The sequence below is a fragment of the Telopea speciosissima genome, chromosome 2 (assembly GCF_018873765.1).
Source record: "Telopea speciosissima isolate NSW1024214 ecotype Mountain lineage chromosome 2, Tspe_v1, whole genome shotgun sequence".
Classification (NCBI taxonomy): Eukaryota; Viridiplantae; Streptophyta; class Magnoliopsida; order Proteales; family Proteaceae; genus Telopea; species Telopea speciosissima.
This window is the reverse complement of record NC_057917.1, coordinates 73,783,361-73,807,011: the sequence shown is the minus strand read 5'-3', so window position 1 is coordinate 73,807,011 and position 23,651 is coordinate 73,783,361. Positions and strand designations below refer to the sequence as shown.

General features: G+C 37.8%; 1 protein-coding gene across 2 annotated transcripts; it reads left to right on the top strand.

The window, feature by feature from the left end:
• The first annotated feature begins 1,267 nt into the window (after positions 1–1,267).
• LOC122651530 lies at positions 1,268–8,908 on the top strand. 2 transcript variants are annotated; one of them, XM_043844941.1, is made up of 3 exons: positions 1,268–1,274; positions 6,927–7,333; positions 7,806–8,908. In XM_043844941.1, the coding sequence occupies exons 2-3, from the start codon at positions 6,932–6,934 to the stop codon at positions 8,649–8,651; spliced, it is 1,248 nt and encodes a 415-aa protein (XP_043700876.1). In that variant the 5' UTR covers positions 1,268–1,274; positions 6,927–6,931; the 3' UTR covers positions 8,652–8,908. The 2 variants fall into 2 exon arrangements, with proteins under 2 accessions (XP_043700876.1, XP_043700875.1); XM_043844940.1 differs by lacking the exon at positions 1,268–1,274 and adding an exon at positions 5,967–6,005 and having other exon boundaries at positions 6,894–7,333.
• Positions 8,909–23,651: the final 14,743 nt, after the last annotated feature.

Below are 23,651 nucleotides of genomic sequence, written 5' to 3'. Positions count from 1 at the left end.
GGCACTCCTTGCATGCTGGGCTCCATAGAGAGGAACTCAATCCAATAAAAGATAAGCAGGACTTTTTTTTAATGAGAAAATCATTATATAATTGTGTGCTTAAGGAGAGTAGCTAAAGGCTAGCTTTGGTTAGGTTGGTGTCGAACAAATTTATTGGTGAACAGACTTTTGATAGTTAAGAAATTCACCAAATTAGATGCCTCATTGTTCACCATCCAATCCCTTAGCTATAATTTTTCTCATCAAACTTCCTGCACCACTCCCGTTTCTTTTTTATTTTAATCTTATGGAGAAATATTATTTCCGGGGAGTGTACCTCATGCGCCCAGACACATTGGTAAATTGATTGCCTCGCCCCCATGAAAAGTGATAATGATCGTATTATCAATGTTACCATACGTGCTCCCATTGGTCATGCGCATACAAAGATCACTTGTGCTCCCTGAAGAGAACCCTTGTCCTTTATCTTATTTATGCTTTCTCTAACGAACTTTGCTAACAATCTCACCATGCATGTCCGAACCAAAGGGATGGACAACATAATTTCCACGTGGCATCTTAGTTGGCATGAGAAAACATAAGCATGCCTCACACTCTGTTTCATGGGTCAAATTTCAATTGAAAAAATGATACTGTCATATGTCAAATTTTAGTCTTTTTTTTTTTTTTTTTTTTTGGGGGGGGGGGGTTTGATTAATTTGATCCATGGACCAATATTTAAAAGGAAAAACAATAATATAACCATTTGTTTTACAAAGGATTATGGTAATTTCTCTTGGGGAAAAAGAACCCTGAAAGGCAGTGTAGCCCCTGTTCACACTCCCATTGATCCTTGCGTTGGCACAAGGACCACGCTGTCTTTCAGGGAACTCTCTCAACTTTGAATGGAAAGAGGCGATTTAGATTAAATAACACAGAAAAGTGGATGGCTTAGATTTGTGTTGTGATTTCTATAAATGTCACCTCCATTGGTACATGGATAACTAGTCATAATAATAACAATAAGTGAGAGGAATTGCTACGACGCCATACTGCAGTTTCTATCAACGAGGGGGTGGGAAACCAAGTTGTTTAATAGGGGTTTTAACAAGGAGAGAGTGTGGGGTGACGGAGGATATAAGTGGGCGTGCATAGGAATCTACACACGGGCATCATCATGTCAATCTTTTTCCTTTTTTTTTTTTTTTTGTTGGTAATAATCTTTTTCCTAATAACAAAAATAATTATTATTTCATGAAAAAGAACACTGCTATTAATGTCCCATCTGTGTTATTGTCCTTGCGTTCATTCTTATAATCTTATTATCTCCCTCGCTGATGCAAGGACTACATGACCAAGCAACGATCTCTTATCCATTTATTTTTGTCCCAAGTATACAAATGTTGGGCTCGTTTGACGTGTGATTCCTAACTGATAGTTTCCATTTCACACAAACAGTAAAACCAATTACAGCTTTCAGTTTGGCCCTCATACTTGCCTTTTTCATCTTTATTTTTTTATTATTGGAATAAGATTTGTGAGTCGACATAGTCTTCCTTACAAGCAACACTATAATAATCAATAAAGGTTTGGCAAGTTATAACAACTACTACAAGGGAATAAAGTTTCAGAAAGATTGTCCAAACTCTAAAGTAAGGCATAACATCTCTATAAACATAAGCATTTGAAGCTAATTATGTCCTGCTTTATTGAGTACCAATTAAGACACCTAACAATTGTTCTTCAAGCTCAATATCTCACCCACCAATACAAGGGGCTACCTAGGGTATTTACAAGGTAAATTTTATTACTATTATTATAATTTACAATTATGAGTAGTTATGAGATCTGATAATCTTATAGAACTTTTCTTAAATCTCTCACTGGGTTGGGAACTCCTTGTTAGTTACACTCATTGTTCAAGGAAGTGGAATCGATGATCGAATCAGCCTCTGTTGTGTCTGATTTTGATTTCGATTATGTCATAGTTTGTTAAGAATTGGCCGCAATCTATCTGAACCATGGTTTTAGGGATTGGAATCGTATTGATTTAGGCTGTGACAGATACCTTTAACCGACCAATACTGTATCGGTGGTATCTGAACAATAGAGGGTAAAACGGTAAAAATGCTTGGGCATCGATTTTTTGAGGGGTAAAATTGTCTGATCCAACCTGACACGAGCTCTATGTATTGGGTACAAGTATCAATATTGGTTTTGGAATTGACTGATATCCAATAAACCTTGGCCTAAACCCTAGGAAAAACCCAAAATTTTGAATTGACAATCGAAAATCAGATCCAGCCGATTCGAATCCAAATTGGTGACCTGTGATTCTTAGAACCGTGGTTATACTTGCATTGGAACATATTAAGTATATGAAAATTAGTCTTGCCAAGATTATATATGAGTCAAGAGGAAAGTTTTGTTCAAGTCCAAATGTAATCTACAAGGATCACCCCCCCTAAATTTATAACAGGGGTCCATCTCATCACTTAAATTTAGGTGGACTTATTTTAATCATGATTTTAAGTTTACACATAATGGGAAAATCTTATTGTAACCAAATTAAGTTGAACTACGATGTTGTAAATTTATTTTTTTTGTCCTTCAAAGATTGAGATTCTCTCTAAGGGACCCAGTGCCCAGGGACTGTCTAGGGGGCATCTAACTGTTGAGCTACATTGCACACATCCCGATGGCTGACTGGACATGTGCCGAGATATGTGCGGCACAGCCCAACCCTTAGATGCCACCCTGGGTACTCCCTGGGCGTTGGGCTCCTTGCAGACAAACCGGATCCTAAATTCTATCATTTCACATAAATAATGTATTATATTACCAAAAAAAACATAAATAATGTATTAAATGACTTTCAACTTTTTAAAAATTTTTTAATCTTTACATTAAATAATTTATAGGGGAAAGTTTTCATACACGGTCATGTCCCCTCTTACAAAGAGTTTTAAAATTTTTTTAATCTTTACATTAAATAATTTTTAGGGAGAAGTTTTCATACACGGCCGTATATGCATACACGGTCATGCCCCTCTCACAAAGAGTTGGAAAAGTCATAAATCCGCACCCATTAATTAATGCCTTGAAACTCTCACCCTCTCACATACGCCGTGTATGAAAACTTTCTCCTAATTTTTAATAGTTAAAAGACAATTAAAAGAAGATGTAACCTTCTTAGTTCACCACTTTGGTGACAAGAAATTGCACCAATGAAAAAGGTTACTGCATTGGTATTGGTTACTCAGAAGGTGTGAAGGAAACCCACTCCAAAGACCCAAATGGTTCTTCAATCTTCATTCATGGAATCAAATTAGTTCTAAAACTTTACCAAAAAAAAAAAAAAAGTTCTAAAACTATATGTAGTACACGTTGAATCAGTCTTCCTTCAAACAAAACGAATTTGAAAATAGTTTGGACTTTGAATAATTGTTAGCCAACTTTTTTATGGAATGCTTAAGTTAGAGTTTGGGGTGTAGAATAGATTTGACCCAAAAAGCTTTTGTGTCAAACTATTAACTATCGATACGGTATCTTTCAGCCGCCTCACACACCTACGTAGCCATGAATCGCTATCCCCTTCAATTTGCTGCCCATTTCAAGTCTTCCAATTCTTCACAGAGGAGCGGAAATGACCACCCTACCACCTTCTTGGCCTCTTTCATTCTAACCTACCAACAAATGATCAAATAATGTTATTTTGAATCATGGTTTATAAATCATCAGATGATTAGACCGGTTCTAGTTTCAGTTTTGGTCCAAATCTGGTTTGGGTTGATCCAGGTCGTACCATCATTAACAGTATAAATAAACGCGGTCTCCATATGATTCCAATTTTATTCTGATTTTTGATCGACTGAAATTAATTAGATTCGGTTAAAAACAGCTTCTTTAGAGACAAATGTGATCGGATTCAAGATTAATCGGTCGGGCTCCGATTCAAATCGGACAATTCACCCAATATGATTCTAAAATTTTAAATCTTCGTCTATCCATTGGTTGAACTGATACTCCATTCTAATCTTTAAAACCTTGGCTTCATCAATCCAATCGAAGAACATGAAGAACATGAAGTGGTCCACCATTCAAGGTTTAAAAACTCAGATTCAAACACACGAACGGTCTCCATCGATTCTAGTTCAAATCATCCCAAAACTGGATGGAATTGAACCATCTTGAAATCAGACGGACTTTATTGGAATCAACCTTACTTGCTCAGGCTCATTATGCGAAAAAAAATCAAGTGAATTGTCCGATTCCATTGATCCCAATCTGAGTTTGATGATTAGATTGAGGGTACAAATGGAATTTCAAATTGATGCATCAATGGTTGAGATTTCCGTATTTTGTCTCTTAATTCTTAGCCATACATTGACAACGGGTTTGCTGTCAGGCTGCGTGTTTTGTGCTAGCACGGGACCTACTGTCAATGAAAGCACACACACAAGCATCCAAAGGTGATTATTTCAGTATTCCATGTGAGAGGATGTAGGGTATACTTGGGTGGAAAGAGATCCTCTCTAGCATGCATCCACGGCTAGAGACATTCAAGATGCATGCCTGGATGCTCCCAACCGTCAAATGCATGATGGAGGGGCTGGCGCAAGAGAGAGGATCCCGTCCTACTAGGGTAGTGTTCTTTTCACACCCTACACCCCTAAAAAAAAAAAATGTTCACTCTATTATTTGATAGAATCAAAATCATTGATTCAACACTCTTACTAGGGATGTAAATGAATAATCGAAATCCGTTTTCATATCCATGTCCGAATCCGTTTAATACTATCTGAATTCATTCGATAGCTAAACAGATGCGGATACGGATTTACTATAGCTATCCGAAAAGCTATATTTACATATAAACGGATAAAATATCCAATCCGTTTACATCCCTAACTATTAGTACTTCCATAGAAGGACTCAACAAACTTCACCAAAACCTATCTTACCCACAAATTGAAGACAACTACTAACACGGATAATGCCTTGATGGTGTACTTATACCGTTGAATAGCAGGTTCCCAAGAGGTCATGCAATCAACTCTCCTACTTCATCAGAGAATTGAGGAGTTAATTATTTTTTTACCTGCAAATCCTACTTTTTCTAGGTTACCAAGTACAATACTACAATTTTAAAAAAATAAAGAAACATAATAATACAAATCCTAATTTCTCCACAACTCTTCTAGCGTGGATGAATCAAATCCATTGAAACCAACTGAAAGAAATTGATTCGAACCAAGGTTACCAAGCACTTAATTAATGGTTCAAATTTGGTTTGTTTGTTTTGTGTTGTTTTTTCAAAAGATAAATCAATAGACATTGAAACAACCGGTCCGACTGAATGGAGTAAAAAAAATGAACCAGCCCATAATAATCGTGTTTGTATATAGATGAAATCGAATGGATGACAACACGATAACACACCGATAAGAGCTTGTTAAGCCAACTCGATAAAACCCCGAAAATGAAATCGATCAAAACCAAATCTCACATGAACCAATCAAAATCAAATTGAACCGACCATTTGATCCCCCTTAAAGGCTTTTCAACCTAACCACAACCGGGGGCATTAGTGCGTAATACGCACATTTTAGGGATTCCTTCTCCCAGTAGGAAGGTGAGAGACAGAGACTTGAGAGAGGATCCGTAAATCCAACCCATCAAGCTATTCTTAGGCGGTTAAGTGAGAGCATATTCGTTGTCCACAATAAAACGAGATTTAATAATTTCTCTTTCTTCTACTACTATTTACCAAACGCACCCCCCATATTTTACTTTTTATTTTTATTTATTTATTTTCGTATTCTTATCGTATAAAATCTTAATTTGTTACATAATTTCTCCCCTAAATACATACATACATTCAGATTACAGAGCCGAGAGAGGAAGTTTAGAGAGATTAATAAGAAGAAGATTAACTTTTGAAAAAGGCAAACTTCAGAACCGAGTCTTAAACTCTTAATAGATCGAGTATCGAGTGGAGGAAGAAGAACAAAATCATCGAGAAGGTCCGTGAAATTCTTCTTTGCTTCTGTTTATGCAGTTCGATTTATTTTTTAGGGTTTAATTAATCTGTCTACTTCGGACGATGAGATTCAATTTTTAGACCGTCTATGTTTTCCGCATTGCTAATCAAGTTTTATTCTCATTCTTGTTACGGTAATGGAGAGTGAAACATTCGCGACATTTTTTTTTATTGACCAATTTTTGAAGAATTTGTTAGTTTTTTCGTTTTTTTTTTAATTAGTACTTTTATTTATTTATTTATTTATCTGGGTTGCTGTGAACGAGTTAATGCTTTTCTTTGTGTCTCTCTTAGGACTTTTCTTGATCAGTTTGTTATTTGTTTTTTGATAAAGTTGAGTTTTTAGCGTCTGTTGTGCTTTATTTGCTGCAAGAAGCATTCATTCGTGTTATATTCCTTTCACTATGGGGAGAAGTGCTCTGATTAACTATTTTTTTCTCTAGGTTTGTTTTATGTTCTGACCATTATGCTGATCGCTGTATAGATATTGCGTTAGAATTGTACATTGTTTCTGGCTCTTTCTCCGTCCAACCTCTTTCTTTTCCTGATATATTTATCTACTTGTTCTTTTTGGATTGCTCTAGTAACGCTTTTAAATTATATGATGTGTATATTTTGGATCGATGTAGTAACTCTTTCAAATTATATACTCTGTATCTTTCATCCTGTTATTTATTTGTATTTTAAATATTGAATCCATGGACTGATTTATAACTGTAACGGTTTTTATTATTTTCCATTCAAGGGGCGAGTAATCTCTGTTTAATTTGTTCCTTTGTTTCTCTTACTTAGTTATATGTTTGGATATTTCCATATTATTGGACAGGGTTTCTTATCTTTTGTAAAATCTGTGATTTGTTGGTTATAATAGGGTTTGCGGGTTTGCATCACACTAATAATCTAGCAATAATGAGATTCAAGAAAGGAAGTAAAGTGGAGGTACTGAGCAAGAAGGAGGTGCCTTCTGGTGCATGGCGTTGTGCTGAAATAATCTCTGGGAATGGGCACAATTATGATGTTACATATGATTGGACTCCAGCCACCACCGATGAAGTAGCTTTTCATAGAGTGTCCAGAAAAGCCATTAGGCCTTCTCCACCCCTAGTAGAAGGTGCAAACGATTGGGTGCCTGGTGACCTAGTTGAGGTCTTTGACAACAACTCCTGGAGAATCGCATCAATTTCAAAGGTTATGGGTGGAAATCGTTTTGTTGTCAGACTCCTTGGATCTCTAGGGGAATTCAGAGTCCACAAATCTGATCTCAGGGTGCGGCAGTCTTGGATAGATAACAAGTGGGTTGTGGTTGGAAAGGTTAGCACATTTATCTCTATATTGCAATTTATTTTCGTTGCAGTGATTGTCCTTCTGTTTATGTAAAGCTTTATGGATTGCATCAGGGCTCCTTTTGTTTGTTATGGTCACCTTGGAACTCTTCTATGCAATCATGTTCCATTGTTTTCGATACCCATAGTATAAGAATAGATTATTTTTACATGTAAAATCTTAAGGTTCCACAATTGTAGTCATACAGCTAAATTTATGTTGACCTCATAGACTTTGGAGCATTCTACTATATAGTTGATTTAGTAATGTCATTCACACTGATTTATATGCCAGTTGAGTTTGTTATAATTGCTTTCTTATTAAGCCTTTAGCATCTTGCTGTATATCTTGTATGTATTGAAAAATATCTACAATAGTACTCATGAATATGGCTAAGCATTGTTTTATGGGTTATTCTCATCTTTAAATTGTCTAATTAATTTTCTGCTTACACGTGCAGGGTTCTGCACAATGTGAAGATGGAAAATCTAACAAATTATCAACTTCAAGGTTTTACGAGAAGCTAAACTTCCAGGCACCGCTAAAAAGTAGAACGACAAATTTGTGTGCAGGAGATGGTCCTTTACCTGATGAGTACAACCGTTTCCAGGAGTCCCACATGGTTTCCTCAAGAACGCGGAAGAGGGGCTCGCCTTATTGCTCATCCCATGTTGATGCACTTACTGGAGCTAACTGTAAATTGAGATTGGTTGAGAAAGATGGTAGGCGTGAAAGATTGATTACAGGGCATCCATCTCCAGTCCTTGGAAAGGTAGATGCTGTTGCATATCCACGAGAAATGCTGGGTGAAAAATACATGCATTCTTCCTTTAACAACAGAACAACCAGATATTCTGAAATGGATATGGAGATGGGAACACAAAATGGAGATATTGGATGTTTTGTTGCAAGAAGCTTAGAACCTAATGATGCTGAGAGTAGTGCATCCTCTGTTGGTAGTTGTAGCAGTGGTAGCAACAGTCCCTATGAATTGCATACTCGTTCTTTAACAGATCCTAGTCAAGATAGAGATAGTACATTTGATGATGCCGAATCTTTTTGTGGGTGGGGGTCTGAGGAAAGAAGTCCCCTTCCCACAAAAGAGGAATTGGCGGCAGAAATTCATACATTAGAGTTGCATGCCTACCGTTGCACCATAGAGGCATTATATGCTTCTGGGCCCTTAAGTTGGGAACAGGAAACATTAGTGACAAATCTCCGTCTTTCACTCCACATTTCTAATGATGAACATTTGAGGGAGCTAAGGAACTTAGTTTCCTATGAAACAAACTTTGCTATCAGTTGATGGGAAATTAGTGTCTTAGTTTGCAAGGGTTCCGTTTTCTTTTTTCTTTCTTATTCTCTTTTCCCTTACGGTAGGATCTTTTCCCTTTGCATTAATGGTCTTTTAAGTCAACATTGTAAGAAGTAAACAATGCGTTCTTATATTTTGTAGCTCCTATTTGGAAATTCAATCTGTAATGATCTAGATATGATTACAGTGACTTTTGAAATATCTGTACCATAAACTTTTATAAAGCAATGGAATATCCTACCTTGGCTCGTCATTTTATGTTCACTGTTTTACTTTTTTGGTTCCTTTTGTGCTTGTACTATTTAGCATTTCCTGAAGAAGTTGGTTATATTTTCAGTATTTAAAAAGAAGCACTATTTAAGCATTTCGAATTTAAGTGTACAACTTTATTTGTAAATACTAGAAGACATTTTTTTGGGGGGTGGGGGGGGGGGGGGAGTCTTTGGATAATGAAATGAGGATAAATAGTTAAGTAACTCCCATTTGGCGCTACATTTTAAGAGTTTCTCATGATCTTTGGAGAAAGTGTAATGTTTTCCTAAAAAATTAAAGTATGAAAGAGTTTGATGGCATTTAGCTGTTCCCTGGAACTACATATATATCTTCAGGATGATCCAGGCTGTGTTGCTGAATTTTTGCACACATTTGATGTAGTCTCCTGTGTCCATTTACCTTGGACTCTAAGCAGGCTGGCTCCACTGATTTTCAAACATCATGCTTACATGAGAAACATGAAATGCCATATTGTAAAGAGATCCATGGATTTGCAGCTGATTTGACAAGGTTAAATTTCCTGATTATGATTTTCCCCCATCCCTTCCTTTCAAATGTTTTGTTGGAGTTCACAATTGATTTTGAAACTCAGTAAATAGCAGCCAGCTGTTTCATGCTCTTATTTCCAATTATTCTTGCTGCTGTCTCCATGTTCAAATAGTTTGATTTCCTCCATACCATTTGGCATCATGAGAAGTTCCATATTGAGGATGTTATTGATGCTTCCCCTACATTTTCCAGGGCCGAAGTTGGAGGCTTGTACAACTTGCTTCCAAAGGTCTAAGGATGATGGTAGGGTCTTGCCACCTTTCTCTTGGTGTAGGGAATGGGGAATATTTGCATCCAATTCCTTACAAATAAGACAACCTATGAGAAGTTTTTGGTATCAATAAATTATTAATTCCTCGGTTCCTTCCATTCTAGGCCAGCTATGAGCCTGCTGTCTGTGCTGAATGAAGTCAAACCAGAAACTTCTAGAAGCTGCTATGGAATGTCCTGATATGTGGATGCATGAGAGGTTTTGAAACCTTTTAACTCAGCTACTCCATATCATTACTTTTTTCTTGCTTCTGGCATAAGTTTCTTTTCTTTATGTTGCATAGCTTTTATCAACACAGGCTACCATTCAGTCTTTTAATTGATGGATAGTGTTTTGTTGTTATAGTTGAACTTCTGTTGACTCTTGATTCTGGAAAGCAAAAGATCTGGGAAAGCTTGTGATACAACTTAAGTTGAATTTTGATGGAAAATGTTACCAGTGAAGTAGATTGTAAGAGGAAAATTTGAATTCAGCAAAGTTGATGCCTCTAGGATGGAACAAAATTGTCGTCAGGTCAGAATGAGGGGTCTGGGATCTAATTAAAACGATATCAATGAGCTTTTATTTTAGCTTGGAGTCCTTGGACTGCCAAATCAAATTATGGGGAACCTCAGGAAGGATGGGTCACTGATTGAGAAGTTAGAAGTAACATACAACTCTCTCCTTCATTTTGAAGGTTTTGACTTTTGAAGGGGAAAATGTATGTTTTAGAAACTGATACAATTCAGAATTAAGGGGTCACCCCTCCCTTCAGGCAGAATCAATGACCCTGAGCACAAGCACATATGCATTTTGTTTGCAAATACAAAGTGAGATTGGCTCCAAGCCATGAGATTAAAATGTGATATGTCCAGTGTTAAACTGACTTTGAGAGCATAGCCGTGTGCAGTGAGGTAGGCCTACCTATTGCATCCTGAGATCCTTTCTTGCTCCAACTTGAAAAAAGCTGCTTGTGGGCAAGATGTATATAGTTTGTTGGTATTGGTTTGGTGACTTGTTTAACTTCAGAGATGTGAGACCTGAGAGATTATGTTCCCTGAGTTAGAATCTAGGGTGTATGCTGAATGTTTATAATGGTTGACATGTAATGATGTAAATCCGGTAGTTCCTACAACTATAAGAAGAAAAGTTGTGAGATCATTAATCTGCTAAGTTTGATCTAGTTCTTTATATTAGTGTGGTCTCACAACTTGTCAGCTACATTCTAGAATAGCCAACTCCTAGCCTGCTTGTCTCCACTTTTGTCTCCCCCACCCCCACACACACCAAAAAAAAAAAAGAATACAAAGAGATCAGCCGGTGTACGTGAATATTGTTTATGCATTGACAGAAGATGGATGACCATGGCCATGGTTTCAAATATAGTGGATTACATCCAAGAGGAATCGGGATCTTTTCTACTCCACTGTGTTAAGCCAGATGGTATCCTCAGTCCTTGTCCAAACTTGATGGAATCAAGTTCTTTTCAGAGGAGCAGAATTGATGCAGTAACACCTCCGTAATTGGAACGAGTACAATCTAAATCCCATAACGAGGGCCCATTGGAGGGCAAGTTTGGTGCCAACAGCCGTGATAATTCCAGCTCCAAAACCGTTTATTTAAGTTGTTGCAGTTAAAAAGCTCGTAGTTGGACTTTGGGATGGGCCAATTGGTTTGCACATGGTTGCGGACATGGCTGCACGCCTGCGATGCCTCACACATGGTTGTGGACATGGCAACATGGTGGTGCAGGCGTGGCTGCACTGCCCTGCACAGAGTTGTGGGTGTGGCTGCATTGCTCTGCGCATGGTTTCGTGTTGGTTTGCCTGATTTATACTTGCAAAATCCTGGTGCAGTTGTGATAGCTTGTGTTTTACTTTGATCTTGGACATGGTTTGAATTGATTCGACTAGGAGTGGAGCCTGCGACTTAATTTGACCCAACACGGGGAAACTTACCAGGTCCAGACATAGTAAGGATTGACAGACTAAGAGCTCTTTCTTGATTCTATGGGTGTTGGTGCATGGCCGTTCTTAGTTGGCGGACATGGCTGCACATTGTTGCGGGTGTGGCTGCATTGCCCTGCACAAGGCTGTGGACATGGCTGCACATTGTTGCGGACTTGGCTGCATCGCCTTGCACATGGTTGCGGACATGGCTGCATGGTCCTGTGCACGATTGCGGGCATGAGACTGGTTGGACCAGCATGACTGAGTTTGGAAACCCAAACTCAGACAGAACTGGTTTTAGGGTGAGTCTAACCATAGAATTCGAGCCCAAGTTCTATTTCTCCCTTGCGGTGAGATCAATTGAGTTCATCCATAGGGTTTCGTCCCTGACATAATAGGGCTTCAATTCTGTTCGTGGGGTGGAAATCTAGTGAATACAGACCTGGGTTTCAGGGAGCCTTCGTTGTGGTTTGAATCCTCACCCTCCAGTGTGCCAGATTCTTGAATCGGGCCCCTTTCCCTGTCAAATTCGAACATCCTTTCCGCTGGTTCAATAGACAGAGGATGAAGACAAACTTTGTCGATATATCCTATCCCCTTCTATTCCCAAATTGTCTTAAATACCCCCATCCTTTTATTTATTCCATCATTCCTTTTTATTAATTTTCAACTTTACCCCTGTTATTACATTTTCATCCCTTTTCTATCCTCTTTTTCCTTTACTACCAAACAATACTTAAATTTCTGATTATTTACAGTCATGCCACTCTTCCCTTAAAGTTCAGTATAATTACAAGATTACCACTATTTCTTGCATTTGAGTTATCTCGTATTTGGGTGGGCACATAGCAAACCCAAATAGGGTTTTCAACCCCGGATCAAACCAAAGTGCTAGTCATGTAAAAGTAAGTATCTATAAGCATATGGCCTCTTCAGTCGTACTTGACATGAAAGATCTGTTGGCAATTTTGGAACAACAATGAAGTGGTAAAAAAAGATGAATTGCATCAGTGAAGGATCTTGTCAGTATGCTTTGAATGGCATGTGTAACTACGTGAGGACTCCCAAGTTTTTTGTCATGATTGATGAAGCTTTGTGGTTGAGTTATGATCCTTGATTAGAGCCTCATTAGATAGCTGATAATCTGTGTCCTGGTATTTGTGCTTGTAAATTGATAAGGCATATGCAGTGAAACTATATCGATTGCTTTTCAGCACCAAATACAGCTCTACTCAATTTCTATCTATCCGAATTGGTGTCCGTGCCCAACCCACCACACGTAACTAATGTGAAGATTTGAATTTTGAACTGCTCAGGTTTAGACTGAAAATGGACAGTATGAAAAATGAGGACAAGAGGAATAGCATATATCCCTGGAAAGTGTAAAATAGGATATCCCTTAGATTCTAAATACATTGTCATTGTGTTACGTACATCAGATTTTGCTAATTTTTCTGGCCATTGTTTCTGGACATGGGCCACCATGAGGATGATGTATTCATATGGAAGGGAAGAGTTGTGACAGGGTCTGCTCCTGTCATTATTATCACTGCCATCCCCCTCTATTTCTTCTTGGTCATCCAAAGGCTAAGCAGCACTCTTAACTTAGCTGGGAGGGCTCTCAACTTAAGCTGACCTGTATTGAATTGTCTTCCTTTATGATCCTGAGTGGCCCATAAATGTTGTGGCTGAGTTGTATAAAAAATCTCTAATCCTTGTTGGGATCTCCAAGTGAATACTCATCGAAATTAAGCTTGAAGATTACGTTAACTAGAAATATTAGGAAATTTGATTAAACTTCTTAGTTCAAACGGCTGATATTAGCTTCAGAATATATGAACTGAGCAGTCAGTCCAAATATCTGTTGATTTTCTTTCTTTCTTTTTCATTTTTTGTTTTGTTTTTTTAAAGTGTGGAATAAATAACTCTTTATCCTTGTGTAAATATGAGTGAAAAAGTGTAAAATCAACACTAATTGTGTTTTAGTCCTTGTTATGGTCCTCAGATCAACCTGGAGGAAGTTCTGAGTCCACCAACTGTTTAGGGTTGAGTATATATCGGCATGAATTCAAACAGCGTTTGCTACTCATTTACATTCTTTTGACCTATCATTGAGGTACCTATTTTGAACTATGTACTATTGTAATTCTATATTTTAATCTTTTGACTCCATTGACAATACATAGAAATTTTTCTATTCATAAAATAAGTTGATGAGCTTCTGATCAAGTGAAAACATTCCTCTTGCATGGAGAATTATGATTGTGGGAGTAGATAATCTTCCTTGCATGTGGAGGCATGGTGAAGATATGACAGGTTAGCATGAAGCTTTGGTGGTCTGCAGAAGATTCAAAGCAAACAATATCCCTTAAATTTGTGAGAAGATATGCCTTGAAGTTTTACCTTTTGTTCAGCAGGGTTTGCTTGAAATGTTTCCATAAGTCAGTGCAACAGAGTCTTGTTTTGTTCTTCCATATTTCTGATAACTAAGGATGAACTAAGACTATATGGTTTTTGTTCTTGCCTGACCTGACACTGTTTCCTCTCTATTTGACCCATTTCTTTTTTATATCATGCAATCTTGAACCATGCCTTGATCTCCGTGTGTAACAACATGAGATGTGTAGCTGCAATATTTCCATACTGATTCATAATGGAACTTTGTAACTAAATCTTGACGATTATTTATGGTCTGCTTTCTAGTGTATCTGTTATCTTGGCTTTTATATTGTGCACATAATATGTCCATGCAACTATGTACTTAGTGTTCAGAAATGCTGTAGCTTGTACCAATTCCATTGAATATTGTATGTTTTAGCTTGATCAACCTTGAGTTATAAATAATTTGGAGCACATATGTGGTACTGTGGTATGCTTACAAAGAATTGGACTGACTCAGGTGTATTGATGTGTCCCACAAAGAACAGATCAAAGGGAAGTGCCATTTTTCAAAAATCATTTGACAGTCAGATTGATCTCTTCAACCAATCACTGGGGCCTATGGTGCTGGGTTAACCCTTACCCAGTGTAATGTTGACCATGATGGTTGAACCAGTTGATTTCTGGCTACCCTTAGCTCTGCATGAAAACCTAATGGTTTGGCCAGGTCTGGTCTGGGCATGTGATGCAGATCGATTGGAGGATCTGCTGGTGGTGGGTTCAGATCGATGGAAGAGAAGGAGAAGAGGGAAGAAAGAAGAGAACCAGAAAACCAAATCAGGGTTTTCTTTCTTTTTTTTTTGGGGGGGGGGGGGGGAGGAGGGGAAGAAGGGAAAAGAAGAGAGACTACATTCTCTACTCAAAATAAGCTAAAGTACCTCTAAATCCCTTCATTCAATGATGGGGTGGCCTTAGGCTTACACTGATTTAAAATAAATTGAAAACATAAATAAAAAAATGACTCCTAAAGCTCCCCATTGATTGGCTGAGGTGGCTTTCCTAAAGTGACTCAATCAATAAAGAAAACTAATGCAAATAGCAAAGGAAACTTCCCAAGTCATTGGCTGCCTTTGGAAGAATCCAAAACCAACTTAACTATTAAGAAAGACACCCAAACAGTTGAGGAGACTTAACGGCAAACCAAACTAACTCTCCTCCAACCATAAGGTAAGAAGACAACTAATATTATTAATAATGCTGGAAACAAACTTGCGCTGGAAAGGATTTTACAAGATTAATCAAATCCTGATTACATCTGATACAGATCAAAGGTATTTGAGGAAGAAACAAGATGATATAGAAGATGATGTCTCTCAGTGTATTAGAGTAGGTTGGATGTAGTGGAGAGGTGCATCCGGAGTGTTATGTGATCGATGGTCCCTTTAAAGCTTAAAGAAAAATTTTATAGGACAGTCATAAGACTGGCTATGATGTCTGTGCTGAGTGTTGGGCCTGTCAAGAAGTGTCATATAGATAAGCTAAGTGGAGCGGAGATGAGGATGCTGAGCTGGATGAGTGGTAAAACCTGGAAGGATAAAATAAGGAATGATATTATTAGAGCTGGCTTTGGAGTAGCCCCGATTCAAGATAAGCTACAAGAAAATCGGCTGAGGTGGCATGGCCATGTTCGACGGAGGCCTTCGGATGCCCTAGATTTGAAGAGTGACTCGATTATGATTGAAGGTTCTAAAAGAGTTAGGGGAAGGCCTAAAATGACCCTAGGAGAAGTGGTGAGGAAAGACATGCATAGTTTAGGTCTTGCTCCAAGTAAGGGTGCCAATTAGAACAGAAACCGAAAAGCGAAACTGAAACCGGCCGTTTAAAACCGAATCAAATTTAACCGAAGTAAATCGGTTTGGATTTGGTTTCCAAAGCTGGAATCTTTCTAGGTTCAGTTTCGGTTTCATGCCTAAAACCGTTAAACCGAACCTAATTACCTATTTTCAAATCGAATAAGGAACCGTGTAAAATTATATTATTTTTTAATCAAATGTTGATGATAAATTCTTTTCCATTTTAGTGTTTGGGAAACGTTTGGTGGACTATTATCATCCTAACAAATAAGGGTTTTTTATTGGTAAAGATGTAAAAAAGTTGGCCCAAACATTTAAAATAGGACCTAAACCGAATATAAAACCAAATTAAAACCGACTAAGAAGCTGAATACAAAACTGAATAAAAACCGAAACCAAACCGAACTGAGTCGATTTGGTTTTGGTTTTGAAAATGTATTCCTATTCTCAGTTCGGTTCGGTTTTGGTTTCTCCATTTTGTTTCTTAAACTGAGCCGAAACTGAACTAAATAACCTAAACCAAACCGATTGACACCCTTAGCTCCAAGTATGACGTCGAATAGAGCTGTTTGGCAGGAAGGGATCCGCGTTGCTGACCCCGATTATTGTGTATAAGACTAATTTTGTTGTTGTGTTCCTTTTCTTTTCCTTTATCTTTTATCTTGTCTTCGCTAGGATTCATGTAGCCGACCCCATTTAGTTGGGATAAGGCTAAGTTGTTGTTGTTACCAAAGAAGAAAGAAGAACCTGAGTTAACTCACTAGTCCACTCACTGAACTGAGTTAACTCAGCTGGTTCAGCCAGCTCAGCACCAGATATGGCGCTCCCATCGTGGGGGTACTTTTATTAGTTTATTCGTTTTATTTTAGCACTGTATTGGTTGACAATTAACTAAAGAGTTCAACATTCAAGCAAGTATTTAGTTTTTTTTTGTGGTGATGCAATTACTGGTCAGTGGTGATTCTAACCAAAGTTCTATGATGGTGATGCCATAGTTCTTGTCTTCTTCTTCTTTCAACATTCAAGCAAGTTTTTAATTTTTTTTCTTTCTGGAACTCTGTATTCTGTCCATCTATTCAACAAAGTATTTTTTTGAGTAAAATCAATTCTGCTGCAATCTGATTTTTGTTGCTAGTATCTGACTGCCATTAATATGCACATTCTTGACACCATTAAAATCCTGCAAACCGGGGATGAGTCTCTGATTTGAGGAGTTTTAATTGAATAAGGAATCTGTCCAATCTCAACATCCAACTGATGGATTAATCTGAGATTAGACTATGTTATTCTCCTCTATTGGATCTACCTACGACCTGGATTTCATCTGGATTTGAGTCACTGATCTGTTGGATCTGAAATCTCAGAGCCTGTTAAGACTTGAGGTATGTCAATCTGATGGGACTTTTCTAGATTATCAATCCACCCATCTGATTCTGTTCCAATTTTGCTGAGCTGTTACTCTTGTTAACAGCAACCCTGGACCTTATTATTACTTGCATCTGAGTTACTGATCTGCTGTCATTTAATTTTTCCTATACTGTCTTTGCTGTTTCTGTTTTGGGGTGTACTTGCTTGATTGATACTCTTACTGTCTGCTGAATCTAACTGTTGGATTGAGTCCTATTTTGGGTATTTTAATCCCTGTTATTAAAACTACATTCGACCAGAATTTGACCAACATCTGATCTGTCATTCTTCTGATATTGGACTTCACTTTATTCTGGTTTATTTATCTGCCTGCGACTCTGGTTTACTGAGGATTTCTGAAACCTAGTACTTGGGTGAATTTAAACCTCATCGACATCACTAAGAAAGATGTGTCCTTTATTTTCAGGGTGTGATGGGATGACATAAAAATACATTGTAGTTAAGACCTTATACATGTCTGTAGTTGGTGTGGCGGTAATTTCTTGGCCCAGGAAACCTGATTACTTGGGTGAATTTAAACCTCATCGACATCACTAAGAAAGATGTGTCCTTTATTTTCAGGTGTGATGGGATGACACCAAAATACATTGTAGTTAAGACCTAATACATGTCTGTAGTTGGTGTGGCGGTATTTTCTTGGCCCGGGAAACCTGATTATCTGGTCTTGCCTGGTTTTGCTCCTGTTGGGCTTGGTTTTGTATCCTGAATGTGCTGGTGGCAGGGCCATGCCACCCCCTTGTGGCATATCATGTTTATGGATTAATAAACTGGCTTGGGTTTAAAACATTGGGAAAAAAGGGGATTTATATCGATTGGATAGGTGAAAGTAGGGGAACAGAGTGACGGTTTTAAAGTAGGGAGGGGGATTAACTAAGTTTTATTTCCGGGGGTTTGGGGGGGGGGGGGAGAGAGAAAGAGACAGGAAAGTCATATGTTTTGCCAAGGGTCTGAGTCCTCTGTTGGATTTTGCTGAATCCTTTTGTCCTTGCCTCCTTCCAACATGTGCACTTATATTCATACAACATTGGATACCATATGTATGTCTGCATTAGGCTAGGCGACAAGGCGCCCCTTGAGGTCCAGGGCAAGCAGTTGCCTTATGTGCCAAGGCATCCAGACCCAAAATCTGATGTTCTTGCTTTCCACAATTCATAAATTCACATTATTTCATTTTTACCCTTATTTCTTCCTATGATCTCACTTTCACCGCCCCCCATATGTTCTATATTTTGGCCGTTGTACCCGTACATCATGATATATAGTATGATACCAGGAAAATATGGCCTGGAATATAACATATGATGCTCCTTGCCAAAGTGTCGAGGTAGTTGATCACACCACTGTGGCTCGCTATGGCACCATGACAACCATGATGGTAACTCAAGGAGCTCTTTGGTCTCTCTCTCTGGATGGATTCAAAATCTGTTCATTTGAATGAATATGTCTCGTGGCTTCTAATTGTGGCTGATTTGTGTGTACACTTCTCCTTTTCCTATACCATTTGAATCCATTTGGCTGGGGAAAAAAAGCGGGGGGGGGGGGGGGGAGGTCATCGTTTTTTTGTGATTTCTGAGGGTTACAAGAATTGCCAGGTTATCATTCTGAACAAATGGAGTAACCAGTCAAGTTTTTGGCCAGGTTCCTGGTTTTAAGTTCTGGTGGTTAAAGTTGAGAGAAAAAAAAATCTGGTTTGAAAAGTCCCCATTTTTTTTAACCATGGTTTGATCAGTCTGCACGATAGGAATGTGAATGCTTTTCTTTCGTTGCATGGACCATATCTACAATACTATAAACACCCTGAGCATAATCTTACCTTAAAAATTATGTTGTGCATCTCTTGGCTATGCCTTTGGTTTCCCAAGCAGTTACAGAACCCCCATCCCCCTTCTTTTGTATGCTACCAAGAGTAATGATCAATCAAATAATTCTTGAGTAATCCCTTCCCCCCCCCCCCCCCCCCAACAAAAAAACAAAAACAAAGAATCATATGCTCAAAAGCTAACTAATCATGTCCGTGAAAGATATATTGGTTATCAACGTTGTTTCCATGTGATGCATCTGATGATTTTTATATATACTTGAGAACTGCTGTAATATATTTGCTCTGTGATCTGAAGTCAACAATGCTCAAATTCGATTTATACAATATTTGTGTGTACTTCCTTTTTATGTAAATTCTGATGGGTTCACTTTTACAGGTGATTCTTGAAGCAGACTCGAATTTGTTGTTTTTCTGTGTCTGTCTCAACAATCTTCATGTGGTCTCTCTTTGTACCAACCAGCTGCTGACTTCCCCTGTCTATTCAGCTTCAATTCCAGGCATTCAGGATCAGTATGCTGAGTTGTCTGGAGATACTATGATCTTATTCTGCCATCGGAACCTTGCTCCATCATCCATTACATCTCCTGAAAATGTCACTTTGTTGAACTGTTGGAAACCGGGCAACAGCTGCTGCTGATGAATATACTTCCTTGAGAATAATATGCGGACGTGCCGTCCATGCCAACCAATTGTCTTTACTATCTTAACATGGCCTTCTGTTGCCACGTCTTGGGATCAAATCCCACCTTTGCGTTCGCTATATGAGCCTCCTCTGTTCCACTCTCCCTCTGCCCTCCATGCTGTGGTACTTGCCGAGCAGATCAATTTCATTGCTCTCACACGATGTAGACTATGGGTGCAAAGTGGTTCATTCAGCTTGTTTGAATCGGTTTCAGCAAGCTAATTGGTGCAATGGTAAAATCTAGCCTCAATATGTTAGTGCTTACCTGTCTTGCTTTTGACCCCTATTTTTCCATAATTTTACACTTGTTTTAGCATTAAAAGGAGCCTCCACCAAAAAAAAAAAAATGAAGGTGGGTTTAAACTAATTTAAGGAGAAATTTTGTAGTTGTTGTCCAAGAAGTATATACTCTAGACATGCATCAGCTGCTTGGCTGCGTTGAGCCTCCTGGGCATGACTTATAAAAATCTTACATCTTTCTGAAATTATGGTTCTGTTAACTTGTCATGGTATTTCATATCTGATGAACATAATTAGTAGGGCACACTGTGTTTCTACCATATTTTGGTGTTTCCCAACTGTCCAAGCTCCTTTCGTCTGTGCTACCCATTCTTGATTGGGTGGGTATCTTCCATATCTCACTGCATGGCAAGTCTTAATCATCAAGATGGCTTTTTGTACTTTTGCAGATCCAGTACATTTTGGACTTTCTACAAGCAGAAACCTGTTGATGGATTCCTTTATCCAGTCTTGCCATATCTACAACCTGTATCTCTCTATCTATTGAGGGTAGGTGCCCTGGTGTGATGGAATCTACTTCCAATTTTTCCTCTTGGGGTGCCACCAATCATCAAGTTGATGCTGCTGCTAATTAGGGAACTATATCCAATCATGCCAACTTGTGAATGTACTATGGAGTATACCTTTTCTTTATTCATCATATCATATTCTTTTTAAGTTAATAATTTTTCACACCAGTCTGTCCAACTACCAAAAATTTCTATATATCTTGATTTTGTTTAACAATGCAGTAATAGCATGGGCAGTAGTATTAACCAACCGAAAAGAATAGGTTATCTTAATACAGCAGAATGAAAAGAAGGAAAATCAATGAAACTTACCTCTAGTAGTAAGATCTTCTAGTATATTTAATAAAAAAAATCACAGATTTGTGCAAATTTTTTTCTTTTTGATCCAATCTCTAGGGTTTTGGCCAATTCTAGCATTTTCAATCCGATTCAAATTGCAGTCCCGTGCCCAATTTAGGGTTTTTGTCAACCTTGTCAATGCCATGGAAATGTCACTGACATGGTACCATTTCCTTTGATTTGCTAAAGTTACCAATTTATCCAGAAGCCATTGATCTACACCTGCCAAATTATGGTTATTCCCTCAAGAATGGGTAAACCCTCCAATACTCTTCAGTTGATCTAGAATTTAGAATATCTTCTGCAAATACTACCTGCATCTTTGGTATGGAGTTATGACCTGTCGTAATCAATGTCTACCCCCTCCATACTATGTGAGCTGGAAGAGATTCAGAAAATGATTGATTTTAAACTTCTTGTTATCATATAATGTTCAGAGCCTGACCATAACTGATACCTCATATTTTGTGAACCTTAAAAGGTCTCCCTAAAGCTGATTTGATGACCAGATGTCCTTATTGTCTTTGGTCTCCGCTTGCATTTTATTATTACATCTAGATTTAGGCTGTGTTTAGCATGCATTATTGGAATAGATTTTAGGTTTAAAGTACATTTGATTTGCGAGAAAATAGAGAAGAATCGGATTTCAAAATACATTCTAGACCTAGATTCTATCACGAGAATGCATACCAAATACAGTCTTAGATTGCTAGTGTCAAAACCCTGTCGGGCAAGGTTTAAGTGAGCAAAATTGGCAAATATGAAAGTGGGGTTTATGTGATGTGTGTGTGGTATGTATTCTTATAATAGATTTTAGGTCTAGAACATATATTTAGAAGCAAAAAAATTAAAGAAGATTTGGGTTTCATAATGTGTTCTAGACCCAGAATCTATCAAACACATCCTTAATAACCATAAGAAGGCACTTCACACCTCTAAATGTTTTGAATGTTGATATCAACCCACATGTTGTCAAAAGAATGTGGATCAAAGGATGCAAGTCTCATGTGAAGTCATCAAATGGGAGGATGAAGATCCTCCGGGAATTACTCCATTAATCTCTCTATAAAGCCCATGTATGATGAGGATGGAAAAGCATATCCAGGGTCAATCCACTGTGTTTGATACAGCTAGTTTATTTTATAATGAAAAGTTTAGAAGGGGTCTTGAAGTGGTAACTATCAATGCCCAATACAAAATATGGGCATATCACATGAACAATGTTCCTGTAGACTCTTTATCTAGCAAGAGTAGCATGTCCTCAAACCCAAGGTGTCATTCCTCTTTAACATATTTAGTTCTTTTATTTATTTATTTATTAGGGGAGCAATTGAATTGCCCTAGCACATCATGTCATCAAGGAATTGGTAGTTGGATTTAGAAAGCTAAAGAATGAGTTGGTACATTTATATCTTTGAGCTTTGTCTCATTATTCCATGATGATTGAAGCTCCCCATGTGATGATCCCCTTATCTTAGCTACAACTACAGTGGAGTCACGTGACAGAGTGAGAGAGACAGAGAGAGAGAGAGAAGACATTCTTCTCTGAGCCAAAAAATTCTAAAAATACAAACACACAAATCAACTTATAATTTAACTGTATATCTTGTTTTATCCACACAAGTTCTTTCCACATTACTATAAAGAGATGCAATGAGATGTGAACATGTCAAGTTCATTTCTCTCTCTCTGCTAAACAAAATTTTGTTTACCTTTCCCAGACCAAATTGATTCCCATTGTGAGGTCTAGTAGATAAATGGATACCATACAAGATGAATATGGGGATTGGGTTACTGTTCAATAGATCTTACTTTTGTAAAAATAAATTTTCTTTTTATAAAAAATTTTGGAGAGATCAAATCAGAATCACATAATTACAAGTATCCATTCTCCTTTAAAGGCACCTTGTCTTGGCCCATAAGTTTATGTGTTTCTAACTGCCAAATCTCAGGGGGGCACTTCTCTCATTTTTTTTTAAAATTAAAAGGCTTGTGCCCATTTCATATTTTATCTCTGGCAAGATTCCAGGGCAGCTTCCATGCAATCTCCCTTCACATTATCAACTCATTAGAACTTAAAAAGAGTTGTTAATTATATGTCCTGAAACATGGATGCATGCAACTCTGCATCCCACAGCACCTATTACAAAGGTTCAAGCCACATGAAAGTAATTCCAAAAAGGATAATCTAATGACTACAAAAACTAAGTCACTTGGAGACCTTACTCATTCCTTCATGAGAATGGGTTCGAACTTTAAAATAACCCCCAAATTCAAAAAAAAAAAAAAAAAAAAAAAAATTCCTGTCTTCAATTCATGGGTTTTCTTAAACTTGTATAAAAATGATTTTTTTCTTGAATACGTCTTGTGGCTGTAATGCCTACAAGACCCAAGATTCTACTTCCCAAGGAGAGCCAGCTCATTAAGCTTTTATAACTCATAAATAGTAAACCACATGAAAACACATTTACAGATCCCTAGTAATGCTTTAGATCCATGGTTGTAGCTGAGTTTCCTATAATCAAGCTCTTTATTAAATACACATTTGTCTCCTTTTGTTGCCCTCATGTCCAAGCAATGGAAATGCTCTTGTCTCTCCCTTGATTCATGCCACCTTGTCGGGTTGTTATAAATTTGGAAGCATGGCTATTTCTTATG

Coding starts and splice junctions, on each gene's coding strand:
- LOC122651530 (XM_043844941.1), top strand. CDS start 6,932: ATGAGATTCAAGAAAGGAAGTAAAGTGGAGGTACTGAGCAAGAAGGAG. Junction 7,334..7,805: donor AGTGGGTTGTGGTTGGAAAG/GTTAGCACATTT, acceptor TTACACGTGCAG/GGTTCTGCACAATGTGAAGA.